Source organism: Solanum dulcamara, chromosome 8 (genome assembly GCF_947179165.1).
Source record: "Solanum dulcamara chromosome 8, daSolDulc1.2, whole genome shotgun sequence".
In the NCBI taxonomy this organism is placed as follows: Eukaryota; Viridiplantae; Streptophyta; class Magnoliopsida; order Solanales; family Solanaceae; genus Solanum; species Solanum dulcamara.
In genome coordinates, this window is record NC_077244.1 from 13274021 (window position 1) to 13286290 (window position 12270).

The window sequence follows — 12270 nt, forward strand, 5'->3', positions numbered from 1 at the left end:
GAGGAACTAAGGTCCTCGACAGTTTCAAAAGAAGAGATGTTGCCGACAATATTGTGAAGCAAACTCTAACTGCCTGGGGAGATACTTCCATAGAATATAATGTAATGAGGGAGATGATCAAGAAGATACTTCCATGCTAATAATGCCCTAATGAAAGATCCTCAAAGTTTGAGTCCATGTATTCACTCATGGCCAAATCAGATGATGAAGATGAAGAAGAGATAACCTTTCTCTATATTCAAAAAAAAAAACAAAAAAACTTAAAGATTATTCTTCTAAGGAACTAAGGTGTATAGTAGCAAAATATGAACGACTGCTTTCTTTGACGATGTAAGAGAAGATGACGGGGAATGTTTTTAGTTCATCTAGCCTCCTATATTAAAATAAATAATTTAAGAAAAAATAATATATTATTTATATTTTCATTTTACCCTCTTGAAAACGTTATAAACATGGTGATTTTGCAATTTTCTTTTAAAAAAGTTTACGTATTAAATCATTAAAAATAATAAAATAGAGTGCAAATTACAAAAATAAAATACAAGAGTACAAAATGCAACGGACTCCCCGAACTCCGAACCTATTATATTCACATGATATTAAATATTTGTTCACAGACATACATATTTCAAGTTAAAATATTGAATACTCTTGTAGATCAACCCATGACTAGGAGTGTTCATAATTCAGTTGGGATCGATTTGGGGTAAAATCAAAATCAAATCAATTTAATTTTTTAATTATTAAAAATTAAATCAAATATAATTCACATCCATCAGTTTGGTTGTCTTGATTTTTTTTTTAAGAATAATAATGATGTTTCTCTCTTTTATTTTTTCCCCTACAATTAGAACAAAAATTTTTCAATTTATTATCTATTATTAACCTTTTATTATGGTGGCTATAATTTTCTCGAAAGTTTCTTAATATCTATAAGTTTTAATCAAGCGAATAAAGTTGATAAAATAATACAAAAATGTTATAATGGTAAATCTCAATAGTTTTTTCTTTGAATAAATGAGTTTAAATTCATGACTTTCTTTTAATAAATGAGTTTGAGGTGTAAAGTTAATTAACCTATTAGAGATAAACAAATTTTTTGTGAAAAAATATACAAAGTATTTAAAATTATTTATAGAAAATAATACATTGTATACATAGGATCATAAAATTTGTGTACATAACTTATTGACGTGGTTCAGAATTTCATCGGTTTGTTTTCAATAAAATCAAATCAAATATTATTAGTTTTTTAAAACTTAATTCAAACTAAAACCAAATAAAAATAAATTTAATTAATCGATCTAGTTTGATTTTTGATTTAGATGGATTTTTAACAAAATCGTAAATACCCCTTACCACGACTATGAGAGAAAACTGAATTTTGCCCGCAACATATCACTCAACTCAATAGCATACACAATTTTGGATAAATCAACTTATTTTCATAATTTGACTTGTTTGTGAATTTGAAAATACACAAGTTATAAAACTCTACTTCTAGTTCGAGATTGATGTTTTATCTTTTTCACTAATTTCCAGTAGTGTCAGGATATACTATACATAAATAATATCTACTATCTTTTTATAGTAAATAATTCTGACAAAAAGATATACAAAGTAGTGTTGATAAAGACACGCTTAATCCCTAAAGCAAAGCTCAAAGCGTGTTGAATAATTTGCCTTGCTTAATTTATGCTTCAATGTCGTCATTCAAATTCTGCACCACTTCAGAAGCGACAATACTAAATAATTGATATTTTATTTTATCATAACCTTTTTCAATTTCTTTATTTATATATTCATCATTCATGATTATAATTTTTAGTTTTGAACTATATTTTTTCCCCCCTCTTCTCTCAAAAGACTGCCTTGCAACCCCCAAAAGTTTTGAGTATGTACAACTCTACAACTACTACAGCTTATCACAGACTAATTCTAACCAGGTACATGAATCCTAAGCTTATGATCAAATAGCTTTAAGCTTTTAGTTTAGTAGCTTAACTATGCATAGATTCACCTGTCTCATCCTCCCTTAATGCTACAATATTATAATTCCATCTACAATTCCATCATTGTGTGTGTGAGAGAGAGAGAGAGAGAGGGGGAGAGAGAGAGAGCAATATGACAACTTCCAAGCTGCAGCCTGCAATGTATACCTTTGGGTTTTCCATACAATTGAGTTTAAAAGGAGCACCTCTTCTCTGGTTTCCTCACTACTTAATAGTGTCATGGTAACTGTCTAACTGAGATATTCCAGTCTCAGAGTCTTTTTCAAGGGAAGAATATATACAAATCTTGTATCTAGCAGGCATGTTTGACCACAAACGAATGCGACAAGTACCTAGATCCACCCCGTCAAACCATATTTTTCAGCAACGTTGTACATTACTAGCTTGTTCCGCGCATGACCAAATAGACGCTCTCCTCCAACAGAAAAGGTAACAACCCAACTTGTGAGGATAACAGCGAACACCGTGAAACCAATTGCTGACCTGACAACATCTACAAATCATAGTTTTCAAAACTTAATATTAGAGAAACTCATAACAGTAAACACCATGAAACCAATTGCTCTCATAACAGCAGTCAGCAGACACCATGAAATTAACCCAACTTATATAACTCAAAACATTCTAAAACCTAAACAATAGAGATTGTAAGATGCCCAGTAGACTTAAGTAGAGATAGCTATATAAGAGTTATCGGAGTCGCCCAAGCATGTGATGAAACTAATTCACTCACACACACACACACACACATTTACATATTCTCTAACAGCCCCACGGTGTGGGATTTCACTGGGTTGTTGTTGTATATTCTCTAACAATTGATGAATTGCCAGAAAGTCCTTGACCATTATTAGGTGTTAGAACTAGGACTAATTATGGTTAAAATATTGCTCACTTGCGCAACACCAGACACTTGTGGTGAGCTTTATATATATATATATATATATATATAGAGAGAGAGAGAGAGAGAGAGAATTGGATGGAAATGAGACAAGGAGAAAGTGTTTTTTTTCCCGGTCAGAGTGAACAAAGAAAAAGCTCGACGTATTTAGCCATGAAGACAATCAAGACAAACGGAAGCATAGGAGTTTCTCCAGCATAGAGGAAGCATGCAAACCTCAACATTCAATTCCACTTGAAATGGGCCTCCGTTGTGACTAGAGAGAGGTGAAAGAAAGACCCCTTTAAGGTTCTTTCCCTTGATTTGGCGGGGGGGGGGGGGGGAGGGGGGGCTTATGGAAAACAAGCAAGCAGCCATATGGTCTTTTCTACAGTTAAAGCACAGCATTTGAATTATATAGGACAGTGCTTTTGCACACAGGATGCTAAAATCTCCATTTAACTTTGTTCATTTATGTGCATAAGCATATGCTTGATTGATGGACTATTTCTCGGTGTTCAATGATGGGACTCAAATCATGATTATATGGGCTCAGAGGTATCTCAAGATGAAACGTCGAGTCCCTCCTCCTGGAGATAAATGAGGTAGGTGAAGGGTTGGCAAGAAAAATGTAAACCCACTCACACTCATAGTAGAAGTTTTGCAGCAGATTGCAAATGGCTGTTGGTCACCGTCCAAATTCATGACTTTTGACAAACAAAGGTTTGTTTGGCAAAGTTAATGAAGCCAAGTATTATTTTGGGATTGTGGATGTCATCAGTGACATCAACGAGAGGCATTCACCTCTATAAATAGGCAGACCATATTCTTCAGATGAAGCACACCAAAGAATACCTACGACCAGCCAGCTTCTTTTGGCCGCTTTGTTTCTTATCAGATTAAGCTGAAATTTCTGCAACTCGGGAACATGAAGTTGGAATCACTAGTAATCGCGGATCATCATGCCACGGTGAATATGTACCCGGGCCCTGTACACACCACCCGTCACACCCTGGGAATTGGTTTCGCCCAAATAATTGGACCAATGATCACCCATGACTTCTGTGGCATACTAGTGCTACAAAGGCCCTTGGTAGTCTTATTGACGCATACCACGGTGGGGTCTTTGACTGGGGTGAAGTAGTAACAAGGTAGCCAACTTGGTCTTTTATTAGAAACTAATAGAGCAAGATTTGGTGTCATGTAGCTCTAGATTATTAGCCGTGAACAGTAGCTAATCTTTGGTGTTTTTTCTTCCAAACTTCTCTTGTTTGGTTGTTATTCCTGTTGCTATTATTGCTCCGTATTTGGCATTGATGTTGTTGCCATTTTGGAGAACTTTTGTAACTCTCTCATCAATATAGTGGAGTTTTGCTCCCGTGGTTTTTACTCTTCACATTGTATAGGTTTTTCCACATTAAAATTTCCCTCTTTGTTCTCAAAAGTACAAGGAGAGGATTTAGTTCCTGTTTGCTTTTATTCCGCTGCATGAACCACACCTTTCCAAACACCAACAATTTGTAACAAAGCTTTGGATCGATTATATATATTTGTGGTGGAAATTCACTAAGGGTCCCTTGATTTTGGCTTGTGGTCAGTACTGGACTACGACTGATATGGTGAATGTAGTTGAGAGTGATAGCTCTTCAACTTTATGACATAAGAGACTTAGCTAGAAAGGACTTAGGGTCTGTTTGGAAAGCCACCTGGTAATTGGAATTGGTGTAATGACCAGCATAGTAATTACACAACCTAGTAATTACGATGACCTGTTTGTTTGCACAAGTGTAATTACAAGGTTATATTAAATTTTAAAAATAAAAGTTAATTATCTAAACTTAAAATTTATATTAGACAAATATTTTAGATATATATTGTCTTTTGAAAATATATTAATTAATAAACATACATTCTTACTAATATTATAAAAAAATAAGTTTTAAATTCAAAATACAATTTTAAACACAATACTACTCTTATGTCAAGTTTCAACATAATGTATATAAATATGATTTAAAAAGAAAAGAAAACTTAAATTTGCAACTTTATTCAACAATGACTTCTACTTTAATTTAAAAATTCGAATACTAGCAAAATTATGCTAATGAAAATAACAAACATAGAATAAAAAAATTAATACGAAAAATTGCATGGAATCACATGAAATAAATGTTGAGAATGAGAAGGAAATGAAATTTAAATAATAAAAAAATAAATATTTTTAAAAAATATTAGAATAATAAAAATAATAAGAATTTAAAAAATATTAATAAAAAATAAAATTAAAATGAAAAAAATAAAAATAAAAATAAAAGAAAGAAATTAAAAAATAATCAGCTTGTAATTACATCATATAATTACATCAATTCACAGCAAAGTTTCCTTGAGCAATCATCAATAAAAGTAGCAAAGTGAAGTGCACCACCCAACGTTCTTATCTTCATTAGACCACATAAATCAGAACCCACTAACTCAAGCAACTTGGGGGATTGAATTAAAAGAAACTTTTGAGAGTGTAAATTAAAAAAATAGGACACAAGTCTTGAAAATGAAGTAAAAGGGACTCTTTTTTAATTAGTGATAATGACACATATTTTAAGAACCCACAAGTTTTTTTAATTTACAAAAGACCCCCTCTTTTTTTTTCCTGCCCCTCATCCACCTCTCAGCCCCATCCTCCCCCAACCTCCCCTCCTTCACGTCATCATCACCTTCAAACAACTGGCAGATGTTTAAACATTTATCTAAACAACTAACAAATGTTTTCATACCTCGGTCTCCAAAACAATTAGCAAATATTTTTATATCTTTCCAAACAACTAGTTGATATTTACTTAGGGTTGTTTAAATATCTTCTGGTTGTTTAAACTAAACAACTTTTGGTTGTTTAAATAATTTTTGGTTGTTTAAACAACTTCTGTTGTTTGAACTAAACAACTTAGGATAGTTTAAACAACATCTCTTGGTTGCTTGAACAACTCCTGTTTATATAAACAACATATCAATTTTTTTTATAATTTTCACAATCAAATCGGAGTGAAGAAAAAAATGAGGATGACAACATCCGAAGAAGAAGATGATGAAAACACAAAAAGTTTGAAAAGAAAGGGAAAAACGAAGAAGAAAAAAGGCAAAGAAGTTAAGAAAGAAGAAAATGAAAGGAAAAAGGAACAGGAGCGTTTAAAAAAATGGAGAAAAGAAAAGAGAAGAGAGGAGGGAAAAGGAGAACAGAGCGTTTAAAAAAATGGAGAAAATGAATGAAATTTAGGGTTTTATTAAAAGTTTTTGATCTTTTAATTTTTACCCTAAACTTTTAAATATTCTAATTCAACCCCATCTCTTCATAATTAACTCCTAATTAAATGTTTATAACAAAAGAAAAGGAAAAAGAAATAGAAATCCCTTATCCTTTCATTCCACTCTCAAAAATCTCTTTTTGCTCATTTTCCCAAGCAACTTTGTCTTTCTGGAAGGAGGATGAGATATGAAAGAAACTCTATTTTGTTTTCTAGCCAAACAGTGCACACACTTTCCTAATTTAGCACTTTTGAAATTTGACAACAATTTCTTCTTGGCCAAAACTTGCAGCGGCACAAAAGTAGAAGCAAGAATTAACATAACATGAAAAGATTCAAATTGTGATCTGAGAGGGATATGGATGGTAACGTTTATCTTCACTATCTCATGGCTGATCTACACAACTGTTGGTTCTAGCTTACCAAACACAAAACAAAACAAATAGGATGTGTTCCCCTTCAGTAACATCATGCCGAAGCTGACCAAATTACACCCCCACAACCCAAAAGCAAATAGTACACACTCATCAAAACAGTAAAAGCACATAAGTTCACATCCCCCCACTCCCCACCCCCAAATTAATTTGGCAGCATTTACTTGGATAGTCAAACAATATTTATTTCTAACTACATTGTTTTAAGTTTTTTTGTTTACCTATGAATTTTGAATTTAATGTAGGTTAAGTGCAACAACAAAAAACCTAGTGTGACCCTCTGACTCAGATAAAGAACAACAAGAAGAAAGTATTTCAAAGCAGTTTTGGAAAAAGAAAATACGAAAGTGAAGAAGGCATGACAAATACTAAGGAAAGTATTACACGGGAATCTGAAAGTTAGTGTAGTTATAAGTATTCTTTGAATATGTAAAACATTTAAGAAATCATGTCCTATTTCACACAACTAGATGAGTTTGCCCTTATACTCAGAACCCTTCAATTCTTTTCGTAACAGGGCAAGTATAATTCACGAACTCAATCAGCTGGAAAAAGCGAGTCAACATCGGTGTTACTAAGATGGGTTTCTCCAAATAAATAAATAAATAAATAACGAAATGGATCTCAATTCTATAGCAGTTGTAACAAAAAGTATAAAGGACCTACATCGGCGGAGATCTCGGTGATAATAGGAGCTAGGACGACGAAGAACTGGCCAAAAGTATAAGCAATTGACAGCCCAAAGCCAAGGGAGGAGTAAAAATCCAAACTTGAAGAATCTACGCGCCTGATCGATGGATTCCTGCTCCATGAGACCCAGTGGTCCGTCTACCGTCGGCCAGTCAACTCTTAGCGGATTACGGTGGCTCGCGACGGAGGCGTTCATACTAATTGCGGCGGAAGGGGCGGAGTTTGCGGTGGAGATGATATGATGAGTGGGATTGGAGGGAGCCGCCTCCATATTCTGATCGGAAAAGTTGTACTCCGATCTACCTACAGATAGCCGTCGATTGAATTTTGCAACTGAATAGACCCAACTCACTGTATTGTGAAAAATAATATTGATTCCAAATGAGATTAAATGATGAGGATTTTACTTAAATTCAATAGTGAAAAAATTTAATTATAATTTATTTTGATTTTTTTGGTAATTATTTATATTTTGTGTTTGGTTTGTATCAACTAGCGATGTATTATGAAAAGGACTTAGGCAAAATCCATCGGTGGCCCCCTAAAATTGACACCAACTTTCACTTAGACACCTCAACTAGGTTTTGTTCATTGGCACATTGCGTGTGCTACACCTATTTTAAGCGCGTGAAAAACGTTTTTTTTCTTAAAAAATATTTTTTGTTGTTGTTGTTCTTCTTCATTTCTTCTTTTTCTTCTTCTTCTTCATTTCTTCTTCTTTTTCTTGTTCATTTCTTCTTCTTCTTCATTGTGTGTTCTTCTTTTACAAAACACATTTATTCTCCTTCTCTCCTTAAGTGATAAAATAGATAGGAGTCACTCTAAAACCCTAAAAAGATGATCTAGGATTACGAATATGGGAGTGAAGGGATCTTAGTCTAAGGAGGGCTCTTACTCATAAATTTCAGGTCTGCCTTTGTCTTTTTGCCTCTCGAAAGTCATAAATTGTGCTGGTGTCCTTCAGCAGTTGCTTGGCATCCAAGTAGGTTAGGTTTTCTTAACTGAGTTGTTATAGACCTGTTCTCATTGCATAATATATCATAGATTGATGGGAGATTTTATGTCTAGGCCTTCGGGCATGGAGTCTGGATGGCTAGATGTGTTGTTATTGTTATTTTGGGCAGGTGTGTATTATGCGGGTTATGACTTGTGTGTGACTAGAAGTAGGTGTTTAGTTCTTGATTGATAATCGAGATAACTCCTATTGAGATGGTTGGTAATTCCTGAGAACAAGGGCGTGTTTACAAGGGGGTCCATTACTGATCTATGGCTATATATATATATATATATATATATATATATATATATATATATATATATATATATATATATATGTCTGCCTATATGAATTACTTGTGTAACATTTACTAAGGGAATAACAGTTGAATATGAACAATTTCATGTTGTTAATCTCATGCAATGAACCTGTCTGATTTACTTGTGATCTCAAATTTGGTTGTTACATTATGAGTTGTGATTCCTGTGGATCGGGTGCCACACCAGCACAACTAGATTGGTTACCACAGTGGTACAATTAAAATGGATGCCACACCGGCACAATTGGATCGGGATCCACACTGGTACACTAATTATGTTTGGGATCGAATACCATACCCGTATACTAATAGTTTGAGTGTGGGTTCTATGAGAGGACCATTAATTAACATTGTTATATTATGATTGATCATGCTCATGTATGTATAATGAAATGATAGTAGGGACGGGAAGTCCTAGTGGTCTATATTCATGATTGGGTAATGTAGTGTCTGCTAATACGTGATGAGTCCACCTGTGTTTTACTAGATAGTCAAGGGCTAGGGTACTCGTGAGAGCATGAGGAAAAGTAGTAGACTTGCTAGATAAAGTTGGTGGGGACCTGGACTCAGGGACTTCTTTATGTGATAGAAGATCTGAGCTATGATCCAATAAAAGTGTTAAGCCTTGGAAGCGTCAATAGGTTAAGGGAGTGGAATGATAAATGGTAGAGTTTGCTGCGGAATAGGGTAGGGCAGGAATCGAAGTGTACTGGTGGTGACTAGGATAGTTGGGGGTGGTGTATTTTTGTATGGCATGTCTTCTTCTGGTTGATTACTTTATATTATGTGGTGGGTATCGGATTGACCGATGATGACTACTATTACGTGTTATGTGTACTAATACTACTCTTGCTATACCACTTGACATAGTCTGATTGTAGGATCAGTCATATTTCATAGGAGAAGACGACGATTATCTCGGGCAGCTTCTACTCCTTCCTTCCTCATGGTGGGAGCCGTGTCATATTTTGTTGTATATTGTACTCTCTTAGTAGCTCTTGTTCCCATTTAGACTTGTTTCTTGGAAGGGTTTTATTAGTGCTTTAAAAGAAGTTTTTGGTCAACTTGTAAAAGGTGTTCTATATAAATCAAGGTTGAGACCTTCTTTATAGTTTTAAATAGTGAATTTTGTTTCTGTTTATCCCACATTACCTGTTTTCAAAATGGGTGGTAAGGGTTCTCCTATCTAGGTGGTATAGTAGGCGCCTGTACAGTTCGGTGGGTTGGGCCGTGACAAGATTTTATTGTTGATGATACTCCATTTAAGCACATATCACTCATATATTGAAAAATATTAAAGTTATCTTCATTTTAATTGATATGTAAAATATAATTTTTCAAGTGATTAAAAGACTATTTAATTAAAAATATGTAATTCAACAGTTTAGTCAACATTTTAAGAGAAATCAAAATATAAATAAACATAAGAATTAGTCAAATAAATTCAACGTATGATATATTTATAAATAAAAATTATATTTTATATAGTATAATTTTTTAATGAAAAAGTTATTATTATAAAAATAACGAGTAGTGAAGGTTGTGAATAGTATTAAATATTATTTCAATATACATGGATTTAAAAGTGATGTATAAAAGAGGATTTAAGGAAAGGGGAGGGGGCGGCGTATACTTTTGTTGTTTTATATTTTTATCTTGAGATAAGTCATCTCGGTGTTACTATTCTACCCACAAGTATGGATAACTTATCTTAATCATAAATATTAATTTTGGGATAAGTTATCCCATATTTTATAACCAAACAAAGTATTGAGGAGTGATAAAAACTTATCTCAGAATTATTTTTCCTTATCCATCACATCAAACGACTCCTTAGGATTTATATGCCTAGCAAATAGTTCCAACTTTGTCTATTTCCATCTTTCCTACTGCAAACAAAGGAGGAACTACCCATAACAGAAAGGAGTTTGCTGTATCTAACTTAGTACGCTCCTTACCTAGAATATCTACCATTTGTTCTCTTCGTGATAGCTATGTTGCACCAGAGGATTCCCCAATAGCCAGATTAGATCCCTGCAATCAGATAAAATGTTAGTGTAAGATGAGTGGTCATCTTTTAAGTATCGAATGATTTCTACACAATCTATAGAGATTTCTAGGGGTCTTAGGTCATGTGTAATAACTAGCTTTAGGCTTTTCACTAGAGCTTTTAATTCAGCCATGACATTAGTTGTTGAGAATAGGTTCCCCATAAGTCCCACTATCCAGTTCCCATCTTTATTTCTAATCACTTCTCCTATATCTCTTTTTCTATATTTCCATCCACTGGACCATCAATATTGAGTTTAAATTTCATGTTAGATGGTTTCCATTTCACATATGTTTTTACTGTCTTAGGTGATATAGTGCGTTTGTTCGTTAAACTAAAGTATTCCATCGCATGAGTGTATCGAGTTTTGGAGTTAATTTCCATCCTTTTTAATTGTGGTAGTTGTCATTTCTGACTAACCAAATGTTCCACAAGTAGAAAGGAAGGGCTTGATCCCATTGGAGATATTTGTTTATAATTAGGCTTTTGTTTTTTTTAAGGAATCTAGCCATTTAGTCTTTTGGTTGGTGATGATCCTACAAATGAGATGATTAAAGCCCAGATCATCCCAGAATCTTCGCTCATTAGGATAGTTAATAAAGATGTGCCTTAAAGTTACTGGTTCTTTACAGAAATAACAAGTTTTTTCAACTTTGATACCTACATGATAGAGGTAGTCACATATTGATAGTCTATCATGTGTACAAAGCAAGAGGAAGTATCTAATCTTATTAGGAAATTTTACCGGCCAAATCCATTTATATGATATGTTTCTTCCAATGTGGCTATTCTCATTATTCATAATGAATTGATATACTGACCTCATACATGTTTTTTGTAGGTTTATTATTCAAATTATTGAAATGTGTCATTATGTAACGATAGAGAATGATATAATTGTAACTCTCTGCAACTTCTAAATAAAGATCAAAACCATCCTCCATATGCATATAGGAATGAACCCGATGACTTCTAAGTTGTTCATATATTTTAAGGTCCTTTTCTAAGTATTTGAAGTGTATTGAATGTGGTTTAGGTTCATAAGGAACCTCAAATGCCAAGCCAAATTCAAAGAATTTCTATCGGCTAAGTTTTCACATTAGCTCATATAAGAGTCAATTTAAAATGATAATATCTCTCAGTATATAAAGATTTAGGTAGCCCATGACCTTCCAAATTAAAGGCCTATGAGTATTATTTCCAACGCCGCCAAATTTTCATCATTTAGAGTTTGGAGTAGAAAGTTATGCTTGTTTTATTGAAGCTTGTCTGGACTGGACAATTCGAAGAGCTCACCTGCCAAATGCTTCGGCGACATACCAAATGCTTCGGCGAAATGCTGAATTAGCTCACCGAATGGATCTAAACACCTTCAAACTCTAAATATTTTATCGATCTAAATCGCCCTTTTGGCGATTCGTCGAATAGGTCGGCGAGGAGACCTCCAGGTTGCCGATTTGGCTTACATAATTTATTATAAGGTCATTTTCTTTGATTTTTATGGTTTGAATAATACTCTACTTGATGCGGCATGTCAAACACCCTACGACACTTGAACCTTCTACTTTGATACCGAATTTCTCATGACCCAA

The 12270-nt window shown here is 33.8% G+C and overlaps 1 protein-coding gene across 1 annotated transcript; it reads right to left on the reverse strand.

Annotated features, from left to right (window-relative positions):
* Positions 1-2125: 2125 nt before the first annotated feature.
* LOC129901236 (probable gamma-secretase subunit PEN-2) lies at positions 2126-7697 on the reverse strand. The gene is made up of 2 exons (XM_055976365.1): positions 7289-7697; positions 2126-2505 (listed from the first exon to the last, which is right to left on the reverse strand). The coding sequence occupies exons 1-2, from the start codon at positions 7581-7583 to the stop codon at positions 2345-2347; spliced, it is 456 nt and encodes a 151-aa protein (XP_055832340.1). The 5' UTR covers positions 7584-7697; the 3' UTR covers positions 2126-2344.
* Positions 7698-12270: the final 4573 nt, after the last annotated feature.